At 41.4% G+C, this 22,450-nt stretch overlaps 1 protein-coding gene across 1 annotated transcript in view; it reads right to left on the bottom strand.

Annotated features, from left to right (window-relative positions):
- LOC147683948 (maltase-glucoamylase-like) overlaps window positions 1-22,450 on the bottom strand; it is a 588,456-nt gene that overhangs the window by 288,274 nt on the left and 277,732 nt on the right. The window contains exons 30-34 of the mRNA XM_086944339.1: window positions 19,418-19,530; window positions 19,180-19,305; window positions 13,683-13,811; window positions 12,808-12,918; window positions 4,389-4,451 (exon numbers count right to left, since the gene is read on the bottom strand). Coding sequence (XP_086800465.1) covers window positions 4,389-4,451; window positions 12,808-12,918; window positions 13,683-13,811; window positions 19,180-19,305; window positions 19,418-19,530 — 542 coding nt within the window. The remainder of the gene's footprint in view (window positions 1-4,388; window positions 4,452-12,807; window positions 12,919-13,682; window positions 13,812-19,179; window positions 19,306-19,417; window positions 19,531-22,450) is intronic.

Here is a 22,450-nt window from a genome sequence, read left to right as displayed (position 1 = left end):
AATTCAAGTATGTTTAATGAAATATAAAATGATGCTTTCATTACTGTGAAGGCTGGGCCGAAAATCAGAAGTTGTTTAGCTATCTTACTTTCCCTAAACAATTTTCCTGAAATACTAGTTATTTAAATTATTGAATTAAAATATTGCATATAGATTGCTTGCCGCAAATTATTTATTATTCAAAACAAGAGATTCATTTGTCTCAGATATATCATATTTAATTTAATCTTTTATTGAAATACACTTCAGTCCCTCATGATTTAATGTGTTAACATCCGCCATATAGAATATATGTACATTTATCTGTACTAGTGTTGCGATCTAACTAAAATACGGACATCTATATTTTAATATTGGGTACTCTTATCTTATGAACATGTAATTTTTTTTGTGTGCAAATACTTCTCGTTCATATTGAAACCCGCATCAGTTCATGAGATAAAAACGTACAGTTGATGTTCAATTTATCATAAGAAAAGTATTTCTAAATGCTGAATAAACCTAATGAAAACATGACCCTCTAAAAGGCCCAGATAAGTCTATTTAAAACGTTTGAAATAAATATAAAAATAAAACTGCTTTGAAGTACCCTTGGATGCTTCTCACACTGGGCTTTCGCCATCATTAACATCACCTGGTGATGGGGCTCAACCACTGAACCCAGAGGGGTCCATAAACTAAAGACAGTATCTTGGAATGTTGATGGCCTAAAAGGAAAATTGTCCCAAATGGACTGGGGGGCGGGGGGTGTTCATTGACTGGGGAGTCTTCACTGACATGGCTGACATTATTATGTTTCAAAAGACTTGGGACCAAATGGCTTCTGATAGGCATTGTCTTAAAAGTTTTTTTTACCCTAGTGCAGAAGTCTCACAAACGCAGAGCCTCAGGGGCCTCACAATATGGGTCAGAATTAGGTTAGGATGGCAGGTGACACAACTAAGCATCCACTACAAGGATATCTTGGGGTTGCAATCTGGGCAGTAAAATGGTAAAAACATTTTTGGGTATAATTTGTACAATAGGAAAATCCCCGCAGACTCAGAGGGTATAACTAACTTGAGGGAATGAATACCCATCCCTAGCAGAGACATCGCTATTATAATGGGGCAATTTTAATAAATCCTATGAACCTTTAGTTTTAATCAGAGATATAGCTAGAGATGAGGATGGCCATCATGGCATTCCCAAGTAACAAGGAGCTTATCTTGTAACTACCTCTAAGGTTGCTCTTCAATTGATAGATATCTCTCTCTCTCATGTGCCAATTGAGAACCTGAAATGGCCCTACCCTTTTGGATTTCAAGAAACAGCAACTTTTTTCTCTTGGACCTCTATTTGTGGCCTGAGCTGATTCATATGAGGGGCAAGGACGGATATGAAAGGGACCACTTTCCCTTGCTCCTAACCCTTGAGGGTAGCCTCCTTTTAGAAGATCAGGCCAAAGGCTTGCCCAAAGGGGCATTGACTGTCACTCGCAACCGGAAAAACAACAGATTGGATAGTATTGCTTCAAATTCTGATTCTCTAAGCCAAATGTGTACTTCTTTGGAGCCCTTCCTGTCATCAATGAATGACCATGATCTTAACACCCTAGACGTTTCAAAGCTCCACTCTGATTGTTTCACTGCTCTCTGAGGAGCACTTGTTTAACAAAAACTATTACAAACACCAATTACACGCATATTAATAATCGCTAATGGTATAACAAAGAGTGTTGAGAGGCCAAAACCTCCCTTAATAAAGCTATCAAAAATGAACAACACTCCCTAATTCAGGAAGAAAGGAGCATGTACAAAGCAATCCTTAAAAACACCAAGAGAACCAGGAACTCTCAAATATGGGGGGGGGGAGGGGTCTTAGAAGCCATTCAAACTAAAAACCAAGACACTTTTTCGCATATATTTAGCCATGGATATAAATCAGACTCAATTAGACCTGAAGTCAACATCTTACCCATGGACTGGGTGGTCCATTTCCAATCCCTTTATGGTAAGGGCAAACTAACCAATACAGAACAAGACTCTCTTTGGCCCTGGCATGAGTCTTTAAACAATAGATTACTATTCACCCTGGCTGAGACACAGTAGGCTTTTTCCGAACTGAAAGTAGGAAAGGCCCCCGGACTGGATAAAAGCCCTTGGGGATTTGTTCAAATCTGCACCTGAGATCTGGTCACCATACTTAAATCATATCTCCAATGCCATTGCGGGTGGTGCACTTATCCCAGATTCATGAAGGGGAGCAGAAATAGTCCCCATAAACAAGAAAGGCATGGGATCTGATAGATATAGCCCAAAGGATCTAATGCAAACAAGTTCTGGGCCATTTAAGTGCTTGGCTGGAAGATAATAATAGTCTGTCCCCTTTTCATGTAGGATTTTTGCCACAAAAAAAGTAGCGTAGTCTATGTTTTTAGGTTCTTGATGCTGAGGTGGAAAACATAGACGTTAATGGAGGCAGTTTTTACATGGCATTCTTGGCCCTTCAAGGCTGCCCTCGATATGTCCCCTAGCGACAAACTATGGGCAGCCTTGGGGACATGGGTATCCCTCCTGTGTTACTTAAATCACGCCACACCGAAAACTATACCCAAGTAAGATGGGGCCCAGAGGGTGCATTAGCAGATCGCATCCCAGTAGATAAAGGTGTAAGGCAAGGATGTGTTATTGCCCCAACACTCTTTCTACTTTTTATTAACAGGTGCTTCAACTTCCTCATGGGATGCATAGACGACTCCCCGGTCCTGGATGATGTAAAAATCCTGGCATTGCTATTTGCCGATGATACCCTCTTGGTGTCAAAAACCCCCAAAGACTTGGAGCTACTACTAGAAAGATTCAACCTGTTTTGCACTACAAATGAGTTAGCCATAAAGGCTGATAAAAAAAACAATTGGGCTATTAGCTATTCTTCCCCATAAACAATTTGAGGATCAATTAGACCAGGGGAGCCATCCTGGAGAGAGTCTCAGATTTGAACTACCTTTGGTATGTTTCTGCCTGCAACAGCTCATGGAATAGCCAGATAGTTAATCACAGGGCTGCTGCCACGTCAAAGTTTGCTAAAAGTACATTTTCTCACCCAATGTCCCCACTTTTGGAAATAAGAAGAGCCCAATTCGTGGCTATGGCTACTCATGGCTCTGAACTCTGGGGCCATAGCACATGAAATCTCTAGGGATTGCTGAAAACAAGTTTTTTCGGTCAGTGCTTAACTCCCCCAAAGTATGCCCGGGTTTTCTACAGAGTGACCTAAATGTTCGCCCAATTGATGCCATAGTTGGAGTAAAACCAATCTTATACTGGTTGAGATTATGGCTGGTCCCTGAGCTGGAATGTTTTAGGAATGGATTAAAGGATATTCTTCTAACCCCCCGTATGTGTTAACACTTTGCAGTGACAAAGCTACATTTAGCAATCTTTTTTTGCACTGGGTGTTTCTGATCTTTGGCAATGCCCAGAGCACATCTCTGCATTTTCTGTAAAAGAGGTCAAAGATGCTTTCTGGACTAATGAGCAGAAGAAGGTATTGACATCAACTAGTTCTGCCGGCTTATCTGACTGCCTGTTGAATCACAAATGTGAACTAAGATTCAAAACCTACCTGGATGAGATCGACCCACCATTTACCAGATCTATGTATATAACATTTAGACTGGGTATTTTGCCACTTGCATCTTTCACCAGTAAATGGAGGTCCCACACAGAGAGTAGTGCAGCCTGCAATGCCTGTGGAGCAACCAAGGAGAAAGTTGCTCATCTATTTTTTTGCCCAGCATATACTAGACAAAGAAGACGCTGGATTCTAACCTTACATAGACATTTTAGAACACGGTTCCACAAACAAGCCTTGCAGATCAACAAGTCAGCCAATGAGTCTTGTTTGGGCTTTTTTATAGCTACATTTTTAGAAGCAATCTGACCTGTTTGTGCCAGCACAATTACGCGAAAGCTAGAATGTACACATTACACACAATCATGATAGTTGTCACTGTACATCCTCACCCAGCTGACTATTAAATATAACCTGCTAGGAGACGTTTAATTGTATAACAAAACAATGTTTTAACACAGTTTTGTTTTTCAAATCATGTTTTAAATTAATTAATTTGATATTATGCAGAGATTTTATTTAATCTAAAATTTTACCTGGAAATTGTTTATCCTGTATTCATTTGACTAATATCATAATGTGATTTCTATTTTGTATTGCTTTTATGGTCCTCGGCCGTAATAAAGTAGTTAAACTGGAAACTGGATTTGAAGTTAAGTCTAAAGTACAATATGTTACGTTTGCTCATAGACTTATAAAATATGCACCAGTAGCAAATTCTAATTACATTATCCAAAGTATTATTCAGTAAATCCATCAAATTACTTCTGTACCTGAACTTGTTCATCCCATGAAAGTGAATCGTTGACTACTATGTTCGGGTAATCTGGCCACACCTAAAGGTTCAAAAAACAACAATGCACATGTCAAATGAACTGTCCGAAGTGAATTGATGAAATATATTTTAACAATTGAATAAACAGGCAATATTTATATTTGTGGTCGTAATTCTGTCAAGCTATGTTTGAATGCAAGGACATATAATTTTTATATAATATATGATAGAATCCCTCATGACATAGAATAGTGCAGCAGTGTAGACTTAGCTATAATGGCAGTAGAATTTTAAGAATGCCTTATTTCTGCAAACTTCTAACAGCAAATCACATTTTTGTTAGCAAAATATATTTGTTCTTTTAAAATAAACACTTTAGTAAGTCCAAAGATGTTTTTAAAGAATGATTTGTAATAGATTTGAAGTCAGTAAAAATAATTTGCATTCACATTCTTTGTTCACTGATGTAGTTAACTAAAAAAATACTAGGTCATTGAAAAGCACATATTTGTACAATAGATTTGTGAGAAAGAAGCTTGTAAGTGGAGTGTATTCGAGCAAAGTACATGCAATTAAACTTAAAATGCTAATTCTTAGTAAACACTGGTGAATGTCATATTTCATGATGATGAGCAGCCAGAGCTTTGCAAAATCAATAGGGGGTCGCATTCAGGCCAATTTAAGTGTTACTGCCTACTCACTAAAAAAAGAAAATACAGAGGTTTTGCCACTAAACGTTCATTGTATCCCGCCTTGCATTGGGCTCATGGATTTGCAGTGGCACCCCTGGTTAACTAAATACCTGGGCCTTTGGTTCTCCAACCATTTATCCTAATCTATTTTACATCATGATTAGAAGACTCTAGAAAAAATGAAGGACCCACTCTCCACTTGATCACAGAAACACATCTCATGGTTGGGCAGTAAAAAGTCCTTGTAAATTATGATAACTCCATTAGTGAACTCCCTGTACGTCTCTCTAAGTAATTCATTGTGGATGTGCATAGAGTAGCCTCAGAATTTCTCTGGTCCAAAAAGAGGCCCAGAATAGCCCTCAAAAAACAGTGTTTACCCTATGCTGCGGGATGTTGCAACTCACCAAACTGATGTGATTACCAGACTGCATTCTTGGCAACAAATGGCACTCGCTGACTGGACTCTGCTTCCCCCATTAGATTTCCGTGGTATCAAATTGAACTACACCTTATCTCACTTTAACAATTTACTGTGTCCTTCACAATGTCTAGAATAACTTTGCTACACTCTAGATATTATTCTCAACATGATCTGTGGCCTATGCCTACTCGTTTAACTCCTCTCATCGAATATAAACAAATCTTGGACCCTGTCACTTTGGAAAAATAATAAATCTGAAATACTGAATTCACCAACTTAAGGCCCAGTAAGGTCAACCAAAGGTATCAATAAGGTATTTGATCTATATGCAAATAGGGAACCCCTTTCCTTTTTGACTTTATAAGTGAGGCACTCCCTACTAAACATAGATTTGTATGACTTCTTAAAAATAAAAGAAACACTCCCCAAATTGGGCCTTCTCCAACCTGCTACCCTGTTATGTTATATCAATTTATTTCATGTACAGATACTCAACAGAGTGTCCTGATGCGAACTTGGGAAAAGGAACCACAAACCAAAGCACTATTGAAAGAGAAGGGTTTTTAACTTTTTTTTAAATATCACAGAATCTTAAATACTGTGCAACGCCAAGGGTAAAGCATTCCATGCCAGGGCAGCTTTATGCACAAAGGAACTCCCACCCAGCCTTTGGCGTTCGAACCTAGGGGTCTGCATCAAAGGTTGGGAGGATGAATTCAACTGTCTCACAGGGTCATAGAAAGCGAACCTCTACTGAAGGTAGGTAGGACCCAAGCCATATAGGGCCCTATGAGCAATAGCCAGGGTTTTGAATTGTATTTGGGACTCCACTGGAGGCGAGTGCAAAGAGCGCAAGTGAGCACGCACACTACACCTGCGAGATATCCCCAGCAGGAGTCTGGCCACCGAGTTTTGAACAACCTGTAATTTGTTCAGGAGGTAGCCGGAGATGCCCACATAAAGTGCATTAGCATAGTCCAAACGAGACAAAATCAAAGCATGGACAACCGTTTCTTTAGCAGGTCTTGAAAGAAGAGGTAGAACCTTCCTCAAGGCTTTCAGTGTACCGAAGCAGGTCCCAACCAGCTTTTTAACCAGGGTAGTGAAGGACAGATTCTCTTTGTACCAGACCCCCAGGTTTTTTGCAGCAATACCCATTGCATTAGGCAAGGAGAAGCCAGGGGGGATATGCTTTCTCAGAAATTAGCTGGAAAGACGCCACACAAGAGGACTTCTGATTTCTCTTTGTCACATTTTAGCTGTCCCTACGCGAGCCAGCAGAAAACAGAGGACAGACAGTATTGAGCCGCAAGAACTGAGTCATCATCCCTTCCCCAAGAAAACAGAAGCTGGGTGTCTTCAGCATAGGCATCACCTTAGCCTCTAATGACTCCACTAGGTATATCAGCGGAGTAACATAGATGTTGAAAAGAAGGGGACTAAGGGATGACCCTTGTGGGACACTAGTGGCCGCCCGCTGAGGTATCAAGACATAAGGTGGAAGCCAGAGCTGCTGTGAGTGGCCTTCCAGAAAAGATTTGATCCAGCGCCAAGGAGAGCCAGATATCCCGATCTCCAAAAGGCGATCAAGAAGCAAAGAGTGTGGCACAGTGCCGAATGCCGCCGAAAGATCAAGTTTAACCAATGCCGCTCTCCCGCCGGCATCCAAACATTCGCGAATTGCCTCTGTCACTTCCAGCAGTGCAGACTCTGTACTAAACAAGGCATGAAATCCCGATTGAGCCGGGTGCAGCAGACCCGATACCTCGACAAAATTAGTCAGTTGATTGGTGACGGCCTTCTCACAGACCTTGGCCAGGCTTGTCAGCAGTGAGATGGGGCGGTAGTTTCCCGGTATCATTGGGTGAAGAGACGGGTTCTTTAGGAGAGGTAGAATTTATGCCTGCTTCCAGGATGCCGGAACAAGACTTTCCTGCAAGGACATATTGACAATTTTGTTAGCTTCGGGATTGATGGTATCCGCAACAGTGGCACAGGGATCAGTCAGAGAGCCCGACTTCAAAGACTTAAGAATTTTGAGAGAACAGGCCAACTCAGTAGGCTCAAAAGTTGACAAAGTATTGATGAGACTAGCGGCTGGCAGGCCAGACAAAGAGATAATGCATGCCATAGAACAAGAGGTAAAACTGGCTTGTATAGTGCAGATCTTGTCCAAGAAAAATGTTGCAAGAGTATTACACCAGGTCTCCGAGACTAGTGCAGCTCAAGCTTGGGCACTAGGAGACATAACACTTTCCACATTAGAGAATATTCCTTTGGAGTTATTGTTGGCCTGATCAAAAATAGCATCTTTTTGCAGCTGCTATAGCGGTGTAGTAGCTTTTTTGTTTAGCTCCAAGTGTGTGTTTTGCTAGAAGGCAGTAGCCACTAGAGTGCCATGCCCTTTCCAGTATTTTACATTCATGTTTTAAGGAAAACCATGGTTTGGAGGGAGAATCTCTAGCCAACTTAGGCCGGCAAGGTGCAGAAAGAGCAGACTCTGAAGCAGAAATCCAAACCTGGACAGATTTCCCTTGAGATCTTGCTGGAGAGTAGGCTGAGACGCAGCCAAAGTGCTGGAAAACTGGGTAGGGTCAATTTTGCTAAAAATTGGTAGGGGATGGCAGCCAACCAGCCTAACAGGTTGGGTAACTTCCCATGAAAAACATATGAGAAAGTGATCTGACCAGGAAACCGGTGAGGGCTTGGCCACCTGAATCGGAAAGTTAGAGCAAGCAGGGTTTAAGATATGCCCCTGAAGGGTAGAATGGGTAACCCATTGTGAGAGATGGGCTAGTTGAAAGGAGCTGAGGAAGTCAGCTGAATATCCTGCATCAGATTGGTTGAGATGAAGATTAACATCTCCCAAAACCAAATAGCGAGAGAAGCGTAATGCTCGCTCGGCCACTGCATCCCCACAAAATGTAAGAAAAACATCTGTCAGACCAGGAGAGAGCCCCCTAGTGTGAAATGGGGCGAAAACTGTATACTTAAATCCAACGCCTCACACTCACCCCACACACCAGAGGTTTCCCTATCGAGCACCCAGCCATCCCTGTGCAAAATAGCCAGGCCGCCCCTTCGTCCAGCGAGGCGGTCCACGCAATGAAGCTTATAGCCTGCTGGTGTTGCCAATGCCACAATGGGATTGGATTAGGAATCCAGCTAAGTCTCAGTAATGTACAGCAAGTCCAGAGAATTATCGGAGACCAAGTCCAACACATCCATATAATGCTTCCTTAAAGATCTAGCATTAATAAGGGCAGCGCTGATACGCAGGGCCTTTGCAGCTTCATTAGGCAGATTGCCAGGGGACATGGCAGACGTCAATGTAGACCCACAAGCCGAGCAAACAAAGACCGACTGAGACAACATAGAAAAACCTCTGTGTGAAGGACAAGGGGAGGCCGGAGTGTCTTTAGTAGCTCACCCGGTAGCTGCAATATATTTTCAGCAGAGGGCCTAACTCGGGCGGCATAACTGGCCCTGGCAGCTGATCTGGCACTGACAGGCACTGACGGGCGCAGATGGGCTTGCCTCAGACGCGCCTTCGGTACGCTACTGGGGCATGCACTGCGCATCCGACTAGAGGCCATTAAGTAGCGTTAACTGAGGGAGGCGTGCAGCGACTAGAGCGCTGACCGCGGATGGCAGAAGGCACAACAAGAGGGCCACTGAGACCTAAAATTTCCTCAGAAAAGTGCTAAGTGCAAAAGAAACGGAGTATAACACACTCAGAGCATAGGCGAACTAGCAACAATCACAACATCACAGTCACAATTTAAAAGCATTCCCAATTCACAAGTCAACTAAAATAGGAAAGGTTAAAATATTCGTTTTTTAAAAAAGCAAAGTGGTAAAAGTAGACCTTTTCCAATGTTTCAATTCATCCATTCAGCCAGAAGCGGAGGACATCTTAGCTCTAAAGTTTACAAACTCTTACTTGATTGCTTATCTAACTCAATACCCCCTATGCAAAAACGTTGGTCCAAATACTTTCAATGCCACACAAGCCCCCTCTACCAGATCAGGCCTGGCCCCACATCACCATTTACGTACTTAACAATAAACCTATTCCCTCCTTGTCCCACACTAGACTCTTTGCCTCTTATTTCCTACACCAGACCCTTTCCTAGCTCTTCAAATGGAGGCTCATCGAATCAGATTGACGCCTATTGTTTTTATGGCAAATCCCTTGGCAACTCGGAACACATGTTTTTTGTCTTGTAAATTGGTCACCTCTTATCAGGAAGACATAGGTAACCAATTAGAGTCATTTTCAATGTGACCATTCCCTTAAGCTTTCTCTTCCAATCTTTAGTCCAGTATGCTACGATCGCCCCACTAGGACTGAAAGATAAGGATATGGCTCTCTACTAGAATGCAGGGCACTCAATAATGGATCTTATCATAGGTGGTGAGTGAGTTACTTATCTTCGAGACCCGTTCGTGCAGGGACCTATCTAAATCCTAAATCAGCCTAGCATATCCTAGATAAATGTATGTTCACCAAATAAGGCCCTATGTTACCCCCTTCCGTCTAAACCACTTTTTTCCCTCAATGGTCATAAGGTGCTCTCCCATCCCTGTAGTCTTCCTTTCCCTCGCCCCTCTTCTCTCTCCCCGAGGCTTGAGACATAGCTGCCTATTAGATCCTTAGATCCCTCCTAGCTACTGACTATCACCCTCGTATTCTCTCTATTAGGGTTGCAACCATCTTGCTAAGCGGTGACCGTGGTTTATTGTATTTTGTACTGCTTACGGCCGCTGCCATTTTCTATCCATGGTTTATTTAACAGGATACGGTCAGTTCTTTGAACCACTTCCAAAGTAACTACTTCTATATTGGTGCTCAGTCAGCTTTGTTATTTGTATTAATTTTCCTATCCACAAAGTGTTCAGAACAACAACAAAATAGTAGAAGGCATTTGGAGGAGTGTTTATATTTAAAGGGATATGGAAGTCCTCCCTGCCTGTTAGTTAATAAGAACTAAAACAAACACAAACGGTTAATCAGGATGACACGTTTTGGATAAATAGGGGGGTTTTAATTTTATTCCCGCATAGGAATTGGCTTAATTCTGATAGAGTCTTTGAGGAAAGCATTCAGTAACAATACAGACAAAGTGTGAAGAATTAAGGTGAAATGGAGTGTCTACAAAACCAGATTTTACTCCGTTAATCAGGGCCAGACTGGGAACTTAAACCGGCCATGAAAAAGTGCTCGGCCATGGGGGGAGCTATTTGCCAAGGCCGGTTTCGGACGATTTTGTTACAAGGGCCAATATTGCAGCTGTGCTGAAAAAAAAGCCCTGTAAGAAAAACGGCCCCTAGCGGCCCAAAACCGGCCCCAAAACTGGCGGCCCACTGGGGAAATGCCCGGTGCCTGCTACGGCCAGTCCGGCTCTGCCGTTAATGCAGTGGTGTTGTTAAATCTACGCCAGAGTCTGCAGAAAAAGTTGTTGTGACACCAAGCACCAGGTGGCTTCAGGTTTGCTCGGGATGAGAAGGCTTTCCATGTGTTGAGTGAGGTGTTCGATTGTTGGTTGAGGAACATCCTGCAACACAATGCACAACAATGTAAGGCTTATTAGTTCTGTACATTCTATGAAGCCTGCTTGCCTCAGTGATTCAAAACATACCTGATAATCTCAGGCCATGTTCTTGGTATTAACAATGGTTAGTGTGCAGGGTTTGGTGTGACAGGCTGTTGGAGCTCAAACAGGTAGCTATGAAGGGTGACTACACACAGGAAGTGGTTAAGGGGTATGGTGCTGTCAGGAAAAGGGGAAACCAAAAACCCCTAAAAGAACAGGCGCAGAGTCCTGCACTAAACAATGGGACACAAAACCGGTGTTACCCTTACCGACGAGACGCTGACAGGAGAAGTGCTGCCTTTACAGATTTCTCCGTGGTCTCAGACGCAGCCGCCCGTTTGACCACATTCTATATCCACTTACTTTTTACCCGCATCCGGGTTGGAATTATCACCGGACATTTGATACCATTATGACGCTTGTAAAGCCCTGAAGAGTCAAAGGCATTGTCCTTTGACGAAACACGTGTCGGCTGGCGTTTGTCTATTTTTTCTACACGCATAAAAAGCTACAAGATATACATCCGGTGTTGACCACGTTTATTTATTACTTTATGTACTGTCAATAATTATACATGTTCTTGGTATTAGTAAGCCTTTCTAGATTCTCTAACCTTCCCAAAAGGCAACAGAAGGTAAATAAATACATTCTCCAACTGCACCAACGACTATCTCGAAACGGAGGTTCATGAATAGTTTGGGGCATATTTACAATATTTTAGCATAGGGCAGGGCCGCAAGCCTTGTTCTAGCTGCGCTGCCTGACGTCAAAAGAAAAGGGCAGGAATGCCCCGTATTTACAAGGTATTCCTGCCTTTTCTGCCAGCGCCGGAGCACAAACTACAGCCGAGCGCCAACGCAAGGACCCTTGCACCTTGGTGAAAGGGTGTCCGTGTTGTTGGCATGATTGTATTTGTGCTGGAAGGGACACCTTGCTACACAAAAATAATCAAAGGAGGCGCTTTCTTAATTCTATGTGTGCTGCTGATTGTAGCACAAGCGGAAAGAGGAAAAAACAAGGAGAAATGTAAACATTTCATATTACGTTTGCTTTGGGAAGGCATTCGTTTTAGACCTGCCCCTGATTTACGCTATGTTGTGAATCTGGGGCAGTGTCAAAGACCGGGGTTGTTGCATGTGAACACCCTCAGCAACACCCTTCAACTGCCCTTTCCATGCGGGGTAAAGCATTGCCTTACTCCATATTTACAAGGCCATGAAAAGCCAGACAGGTTGGTTTTGCATGGCCTTGTAAATATGGCCTGGCTCACTGTTCCTACGGAACGTCACAAAAGTGACGCTCCTGCGGCGTTAAAGTGCCAGAGGGGCATTTTAAATATGCCACTTTATATTTATGTGACAGCTATTAGCACTTAAAAACATGCATATATATCTCATCATTGCTGGGCAATTTTCCGCAGGTCGGAAGTCATTTTCTAGGAGTCTTTGAACCAAATTTGCATTAACACACTGATCGAAAATATTGTTTTTGCGCTGATCCTTGATGTATATACTGCTGCAGATGTGACTAACACTTAAGCAAAATGATCTAGAAGGTGTTCTTCTATGCCTGGTACTGGTGCAGTTTACCCGATTTGGTCCTTATTATCAGCTCTCAGGAACACGCAAAGGCATAGCAATTATTTTTGTTGTGCAAATGATATTTTCTACATGTTGCTCTACTCAGTTAAACAGAAGTAAGTACCTTGCCCCAGATGATTTCATTGCTGTTTGGCCATTTGATGAATACATCTTCCTTAACACCTCGTTCAAAGGCTGGGTAGGGTTTTGTTTCATTTCCCGAAATTGCAGGATCCTAAAATAAATCCAAAAGATGATGATGTAACTGACAACTGGATCCAGTTGGAATTTTCCCTGAGCTGATCTACATGTATTTTGTTGTCCAAGGTGCATGTAATATACATAAAGCCTACAACTTATATTTCTTCCAATATTACAGCTACAATTAATTATAACTATCCACAATTTATATTACAAGCATGGAAATATATTTGTGTATTCCAATTTAACAACGTATGTTTAGATATTGTGGTTAAATTATATTGCAATAATTGTCTCTCATAAACCTCTATTCAATTATCTTCTTGCATTGCAAATGTAAATGGTTTTATTATGCTAAAGTTATGATTGGATATTTGTTGTAAGTTTTGGTTTTCTTTTACTTCTAGTAAAAGACTTTGAAACTTACAAATAACAGATATGTTCCTTCTATATGGAAAGCCTCCACTCTAATTAGTCAATCACTAAAAGATAAACCACAAAAGTGTTAAATTAGTTGTCCATCAATATTAAGGGCATTTCAAGATTATCAGGCTTATTTGGGGTTTGCCTGGTGAATGTTCTCTATGCCCTATTTAGAGTGTTTATATAGGTATACACTCTAAATAGTTTATCAAATCTCTGCCAAACTCTAAATAAAACCTTACATCTAAATAATCGAATTTCCTTGGGTATACAATGCGGACATTGCAAAATATACACAGCCGATTCACAACATTTTAAAATAAAATACTACATGAAACATATTTAAATCTGTAGAGTGTGCAGGGGTGTTAGTACCAGGATGATGATGAATCTCATTCCTTCAGAATGCAGGTGTTCAACCAGTTTTGGAAGTCCTTGGAAGTGACTGCTGAGGGTAAAATCCATCTGCCTTTCCATGTAATCTATGTCAGTATACTGAACATCCTGCAGAGAGAAATATTTCAAATTGTCAAGCCATTGTATCTTTTTATGACGTTTGTATCCTACAACAGGAAGTTGTATCACTAATATTTTCACCAAAATATACTGTAATGTTGGTAAAACAAATGTGTACCATTTTATGGCCATTTAAAGTTCTAAATGTGATAAAGTACCCTCTCCCATACATTTTAAAGATATTGCAAGAAAATGAGGAGTTCCATGATCATATGGGGAAATTGACTGAAGGCCTAGTTCATTTAAAAGGTTGTGGAACTACAAGGTAACTTGCAGTATCATCATCACGTACAGCAGGGGACACTATATCCCATATAATACATTGTTACATCAACCCCTTTCTCACAAATCACTTACGTCGTTGGTGCATAGCTCTTTCACACTAAAGAGAGAGAATGTTTGCAAATATGAAGACAAAAAATATAATCTTCAGAGCAAAACTAAACAGAACAAAAAAACTGTTACATGTTTGTTGCAAAAAGATACTAGAAGTAGGTTATTGCAAGTCAGTTTTGAAAAACAATCAGTAGCTTTGAATGTGTAGAAAGAGCCCAACGATTCTATAATTACTGAAGGAGTGCATTAAATAAAAATATTGCTCTACATATCTTTTTTTTACTTGTCATTGCAAGCTAGAAAAAATAACAGAAGAAAGAATAGCAATATTTTGTTTTTAAGTAAACAGTTTTTTTTAAATTATGCTCCTCGACCTGACCGAACATTCCCAAAATATTTGGTCAGGATAGCATGTGAAAATGCATTTCTGGATTACTTATAATCTATAACAAACTAAAATACATGCCACACAATATGTGTTGCTTTTGTTGCCACTGCATAACCTTGAATTGATTTGATATCATACAAAGGCTGTATCATAATCTAGCTCCCACTAATGCAAAGAGATCTATGTGCCAGATTCTGGCAGACATTGCACTCACTGTTCAAATGCGCTTTCGCAAACATAGTTCAGAAATATGGAGTAGCGTCATGTCTTGTTGCTGCAGTGCACATGCTATATCATTGAGCTAATACATACACGCCAAAGTGAATTCCAGAAAGCATGGGAGCACATTACCCTTCTTTATCTCTGTGCACTTGCACATATGAGCATGTTATGATTTTTGTAAGAAATGTGGTTACTGGTTCAGCGGGTGAAACCCTACTTAGCAAAAACCACAATTCTCTTCAGCGTAAAGTCACTAGCAAACCCTAAATTAACTTGTGCTCAGCCCTGGGAAAGCTTGACACAGAGCAGTCAGGCTTAACTTTGAGGCAATGTGTAAAATATTTGTGCAACACTTTAAACAGTAACATAGTGAAGTATTCGAAAAATAGAGTGATTTTAATAAATAAAACAAGCCCAATACAACAAAAATCCAAGTGGAACCGGAGATATTGAATTTCAACGTTTTTAAGAAAAATAGCACCAACTGTGGATGTCAGGTCACACTGGACGGGTTCAAAGTTAAAAGTTTAGGCCGACCATTGTGGAGGGAGGGCCAACTACATGGTCCCAGTTAGGTACACTGAATAGAGTGCCTTTAATCTGTGGTTTGTGGAGCATTGTGTGGATCTGAGTTGAAGATGCATTGTGCAACCAAAGTAATATATAATTTCCAAGATGGAAAAAGACTCCAGTGCAAGGTCCTGTTACTTTGATGACTATGATCCCAGTGACAAGGATTTGTGATGCGAAGTCCGGAGTCGGTGATGCATCACACACTCTGGATGATGCTTTAGTTCAAGGAGCTCCACGGCTGGGATGTGGAGTCCCTTGTCATTATCATGGTTCCCATCAATGAGAGATGCAAGCGCCTGCACTGAGGATGCAACAAACAGTGGGCTGCGGTTGCAAAATGAGTCTTTGCAACGGGTCCAAGACACACAGCTGCAGAGATGCATTGGGTCTGCATTGGTTCTGTTTGGGGTTGAGCTGCACAGCAGAGGAGATGCGACAGTCCCACTGGGCCCGCAAACCACTTTAAGCCCACTTCCAAGGTTCGAGTACCAAGGTGGCACTACTTGTCAGGGTAGACTCACAGATGACAGAGTCAGGTGCAGATGCAATGTTGGATTATGTCCCTGAGACTTCATATCAGGAGGCCATCCAACTAGCTTTTGGAGTCACTCCAGTGTTCTTGGTTCAAGAGATGCAGGTTAAGTCCTTCTTACCCTGGCAAGAGGGCAGCAGGCAGTAGGTCAGAACATCAAAGCAAACGTTCGTCAGAGTGCAATACAGCAGAGTGGGAGCCCTTCAGCAACACAGTAGTCATTCTTCCTGGCAGAGTATCCACAGTTCCAGAAAGATACTGAAGAGTTGGTGTCTGAGGTCCAGTTTTTCTTCCCAGTCTTGCCTTTGAAGTGGGGTAGAAGCTTCTTGAGGCTTCCCTGTGAGGTTACCAGGCATCCTGCCTTCCCTGCCCTAGATCCAGACTAACTACAGGTGGTTTGCAGACTTTTTATGTAGAAGGGACACAGCCTATTCAGGTGTTATTGGGGCTGGGTCCAGTTCCTCCCACCCATACTGACAGTGATGGCCCACTCAAGCATTCCTAAGCTCCCTAGTGTGTTTGGCTGTCTAGGAGGAATATACAAAGCTCAACTGTCAGCTGCACCCAGTCATGTGACCAGAGACAGGCCACAGGCACCCAATGGCTAGGGCAAGAAAATGGCAACTTTCGAAAAGTGGCATTTTCAGAATGGCAATTTCAAATCTGACTTCACCCTAAGTTAGGATTTTGAATTGTGATTCTGGAGACACAAATCTTGAACTGGACATCTCTTCCCATTTGGAAATTATGCCTACAAAATGTAATAAGGCAACTCTAATTTTATCATATGGCGATATAATCCTTGCAGTAGTGAAAAACGAATTGGAAAGTTTCTAACTACCAGGACATATAAAACTAAAAAGCACATGTCCTACTTTTTAAATACATAGCACCTTTCCCTCCGGGATGACCAGGGCCTACCCTATGGGTTACATATGTTTTAAAAAGAAAAGTTTGGGTCTGGTAAAGTGTTTTTTTTTTGCCAGGTCAAAATGGAAGTTTACAACTGCACACACAGGCTCTGCAGTGGCAGGCCTGAGACATTTTTAAAGGTCTATTTAGGTGGGTGGCACAACCAGTGAATGCAGCACACTTAGAAAGAGAAATCAAAAAGGAGAAATAAAGATATTTCCCGCTGTTGCACCTCTGGAGGGGAGGCATACAATACTGATGCATTCCCAGGTCTATCAAAGTTGGTTAATCTAGGAATATGTCAGAATGCATAGGTGGCTTCATGGGAACACCCACGCTCACCCATGGTATGCTTACCTGCTGCAGGGCCTAAATGCTAACAGTGGGCCTGCAGCACTTATTGTGCGACCCACTTCAGTGGCGCCTTAAAACATGACCCAGGCCTGAAACTGCAACCTGGGAGCCGTTTATTTCTGCCATGTTAACAATTTATTAAACTCCCTTTGCCAAGCCTCAAACTCCCCTTTTATTACATATGTCAGCCCTTTGGAAGGCCCTGGGTATCTCAAAGGGCAAGGTGCTGTGTAATTAAATGTTTGGGCATCTACTTTTAAGTTCTACATGTCCTAGAAGTGAAAGAAATCACAAATTAATTTTTCACTACCAGAAGTCCTAATCATCCCATGGGATAACAGTTGCTGATTCTTTAATACATTTATTAGAGACAGGTTTTTTATCTCAATTTTAAAAATTGCACTTTTAGAAAGTAGTTTTTTTCTTACCCTTAGCCCTTTTGTACATGTAACATGGCATGGTCACATGAGTGGGTGTAACTGGTAGTTAGACTTTGTGTATTCCTCCCAGCCAGTCACACAACATAGGGGTTAAGTGTGTCCGAATGGGCCATCTGCTGCCTGGATGGGGCCGGAGGCGAGCACAGCCCCACTTGCAACTAGATAGTCTATTCTCTGCCTTCACACAAAGGACCAATTGACCTCACATTGTCACTGTAGCCAGCTTGGAGCCAGAGAAGGGGATTTAAAAGCTACTGCCTAGATGCACCCCCCCCCCCCCACCTTCCAGAACCAGGGCACCAGGGTATCAAAAACAGGACCTCAGGCACCAACCCTTCAGTACACTTCTGGGCCTGTAGACACTATGCCAGGAAGAATGACTGCGGTGCTGCTGAAAGGCTGCCACTCGCAAGACTGATGCTCTGAAGGAAATGCTGTTCTGGTTTGCTGACCTGGTGCCTGCTGTCATCTTGCCTGGGTGAGAAGGAAACATGAATTGCAACTTCTCCCTTGAACCCAGGACACCAGAGTGACTCCAATGGCTATACAAAACACAACACTGGGAGGGACTGGAGCGTAAGACTTCCTTGTCTCTCTAAACCAAAAAATAGAACTCACCAAACAGGAAGGACAAATAAATAATAATATTTAAATCAACTACCAGCTGCCCTAATCGGGGTCTGGGAATCTATGACATAAAGAAAGTTTAGGAATAGAACCAACTGGAAAACCCATAGGGTTGCTAAAACTGCCCTCACCCACTAAATAGTGGCATGCTTCATCATAAGGCTGTTTCTACCCCATGGCATACACCAACGCTCAAGGTAGAGCGCATGCATGCTTTTTGGAAAGAATTTAACTAATAATTGTAGAAAGAAAGAATGTTAAAACTGTCTAAGTGGATGCCTCTCTTCCTATTTCTTCTGGACCCCTCTTCCCAGGATTAAAACATACTGTTAAGTGGGTGTACCGGGGAGACTATACCTCCATCACTTAATCTTCTAATATCCACATGTTTCAGCCTGTTCCTATCGCCCTGGTGGGCCGCCAGCCTTCTTCAGGATACAGATCCATCGGGAAACAAAGGTACTCCCTCCTAGTTAACTACACTGAGTGATAGGGATAGATATACAGCACTATTTGCTAATGGTAGACACACTCATGAGATGTACCTACATCAGACAGGATCTCCTCTGTTAATGGATCAAAATCAATCTTGAATACCTATTTTAGAGTGTAATTAAACACAGTGGGGCCTCATTTACAGTTTGATGAATGAGGGTCAGCTGCGAAAACATGGAGAATGTCCTCTCCGTTATAGTTTACAATGATTCAGTGGTACTCTAAATATGGTGCACAGTGCATTAATCACTTTTTGGAAATTGTCCTGCTCTGCAATGTTTTTAATAAAGCACTATGCTTTAAATTAGTCTTCCATATCAAATGTATCAGAGTAAAACAGTTTTTGTTTTCCCACTACATAGAACAGAAAAAATAAATTATACTGCAGTGTTGAGAAAGCAGGCTATTTACATAAACGTATTCTTTTAAACTGCTCAGTTATGAAATATGTGTGTTATAATAAAAGATTCTACTTACATAAGGAATATTGGCCGCTTTCATTTCTTGATATAGTTCTGAAACTTCTGTATCATTTTTATATCCATACCGGCAAAGTTGGAATCCCAAAGACCAGTAAGCTGGCATAACAGGCCGCCCAACAAGCTAAAGAGGTGTGGATGTAAATATAACCACATTATGAATATATATTATCACTTTGAAAAAACAAATAGCAATAATATATGTTGCAACCATAGAGATATACAAATTTGCATACTAAAGTGTACTCCTTAACGACATCCTCTGGGGTTGGTCCCAAAACCATGTAGAAGTCCAGGATTCCTCCAATTGTACGATATGTTAAAGCAGGTGTTGGTTGGAAGGTAACATCTGAAAAGCCAAACACGAACACTGTGAGACCAGGTCACCATCATAATATGTGTCAACCTATTGATATTTTCTTAAATTTGTTTGTATACATCTGTGCATTTCTAACCAGAGTTTCTGATATCGCTTAAATTTTCATGCAACATAATGACATCTCTACTTTAAAGCTGGCTTCTGAAACACCTGTTTGTAGAAATACCAATTGTGCGCTCTTTTGAACTCTCTTCCCTTAACATCTCCATCTTTACTGCGTCTGCTCTTTCTGTTCAGTTCATTCCCTTTATTTTCTTCTCTCACATTCTCCTCCTTCCTCTTCTCATAATAGCTCTATTTTCATCCTCTTATTCCAACTAAATATATCATTTAGTATTTATCTTTTTTCCTTGCTCTCTTTTCTGACAGGCAAAGACTCTTCATTAACACTACAACACCTGGAAAGGAACCTTCAACCATATAACTGCTGTAATTCAAAAGGTGATGTTGTGGCAATTACGACAAACAAATTGACTGTCAATTCATCATCTTCAGTTTGTTTTTTACAGAGTTTCATATAGCGGGAATTTGACCCAAAGGTATGAGGTATCAGAGCGTTTTACATGAGCACCAGTTGCATTACACAAGGACAAATTCATTTTGTTGTGCACAGGAAGACTAAGTGATTTGCCCAGAATCACAAGATGCTGAGGTTCATTGCTGAGACTCAAACCTGGTTCCCCAGATTTTAGATCAACCGCCCTAGCCATTAGACCACATGCTCTCCCCAGTTCTCCATAACTCTAGCCCTGATGATTGAACTTCCTGCATTCCCACTCCATTACTAACTATGACTAAGCCTAGGGTCTTATACCTCCGTCATCCTTCAACTTCACTGTTTTTTGGACTTAATGGCTGAAATTCCCCTCCTATGTGTAAGCAACCTTGATTTCACTTGTCACAAGAAATGGACAACTTTATTTAGACTTAATTTTATCTGGCTATAACTTTTACAAGATATACAACCTGGCCAGCAACCATAAAATTGATATCCTTGACACCTGATGAAGGTACAATGAATAACATGGTTTTCATCAGCATGAAGATAGAGCTAGGCACATTTGCAAGCTTTATGTGCATGAAAAAACATATTGGAAAGGTATGAATGCCATTTTTAGTTTCAAATAAATATGTGTCTCACAAAGTCAGCAGGGGTGAGACAAAGAGGAACTGACCCTTTTTGCAATTCACAAGGCCATTAATTGTGAAGTGGTTGAAAATCTTGCAATGCTTAATGACTGACCTTGTCACTCGTTAATTGTTTAAGCAATTGAAACTGTCTAAGAAAAACAATTTATATTGTGCTAATTGCAGCAGCAATATTGGAGGCAGAAAGTGATTATAGTGACATGGGGTGGGTAATAAACTCCGCTCTGCTGGGTAGTTCACAGAGTTTTGGTCACTCCACTTTACAATTGTAACATATAATTCTGGTAAAACTATGCCAACTGATACGTGGTTGATTTTTTCTTAGGAGGGACTTGCCAATTTTTACCCATTCCCAGCTATTGGCACTACCTCGCTGGTGCTGCTAACGTCCGTTGGCCGACGCAGCGTGCCCACTTGTTAATTCTCCCGCACTGCAGGAGAATTTGTACTGCGGTTAAGCGGCTAAGTTAGTGAGCACAAGCAAGAATTTGCATCCCTTAGCAAGTCTTTCAGATGCTAGAATGCCACCTGGTGAGATTTCCTCAATGTGGGTAGTTACAGCAGGTCGCAACCTTTTGTGTTGAGAAAAATGCTGCTTGAGTTAAAAACTTACTTGAGCGGGTGAAAAAAGTAGCGCTCGCTGGCAAACTGTGTTTTGTCATTCACGCTGATTTCACAGTGCGTAACAAACTCCAGGTGCCAAACATCAGCTTGAGCAGTGCGACATGTCAAATTTCACCCACTCACTAAACTCCACAGAATCTCTGGAGTTTTATCTGACTCTTTATATTTCTGCAGAGTGAAAGCTTCAAGTTCCGCCCACCCTGATATTGACCTCTGGATGCTCCTCGAAATGTTCCTGTTGCAAAGTGTCAACTCTTTTGTTGTTAGAATTTTGAGGGACTAGGGGGCATATTATCAAGGGGGTTTATCTCCACTTTTTTGGCTTTAATCTGTAAAATGTGAATAAAGAGACTTCCCGCATTGAAAATAGTCTGTCAGCTTAGAGCTCTCAAACAGGCAAGTACCCTCAGTGGTTCTGCCGCTGCAACAATAAATGATGACAGGCACTTTTGGATGATTTAGATACTTTTTTGTCAGCTATCCAGAATATATGCAGGGAACCCAGAAAGGATGGTCTGAGTGGTGGAGTTTGGCATTTTAAGTGACAAATCAGAAAATCAAGCACAGTTGGATGCTGGTTAACATACTCCTGTTCATTGCATTGCACGTAGAGTACTCATAGAGGGTTTATGATGTAATCAGGCTACAACATTTGACAGCATTTTTTATAACCTTGACATTGAATGGTTGTATGAGTGGGTTGATCCAATACATTCAAAGAGATTGAGTCAATTCTCTGGTGAGATACTCGCATATTTTGAAGACGGCAGATCATTATACCTGTTGAACACATTAGACCAAAAACACAAATTAGAGGGAGATCAGGAAATTATTGAGGGGCAGTTCCCTCAATTTCTGAAATGCTTATAAATTAATTCTATTAGTGAGGGATCCTACAAGACTGTGTTTTACAATAGATTTGAGGATGACATTTAGTTAATTTTTTTAAAGGACTGCCACCAACTTATTTTTTATGTGGCATGCGTCATCATAGAGTCCCCACCTGCTGTAGTTGTGACCATGGAGTTGAGCCAATTTCTCTTTTGGATGGACCATTTTGATGCAACTTTGGACTACGACTGTGGGACCGGGAACACATCAAAATGCCTGCAGAAGT

Source organism: Lissotriton vulgaris, chromosome 11, assembly GCF_964263255.1.
Source record: "Lissotriton vulgaris chromosome 11, aLisVul1.2, whole genome shotgun sequence".
In the NCBI taxonomy this organism is placed as follows: domain Eukaryota; kingdom Metazoa; phylum Chordata; class Amphibia; order Caudata; family Salamandridae; genus Lissotriton; species Lissotriton vulgaris.
This window is presented reverse-complemented; position numbering and strand designations above follow the sequence as displayed.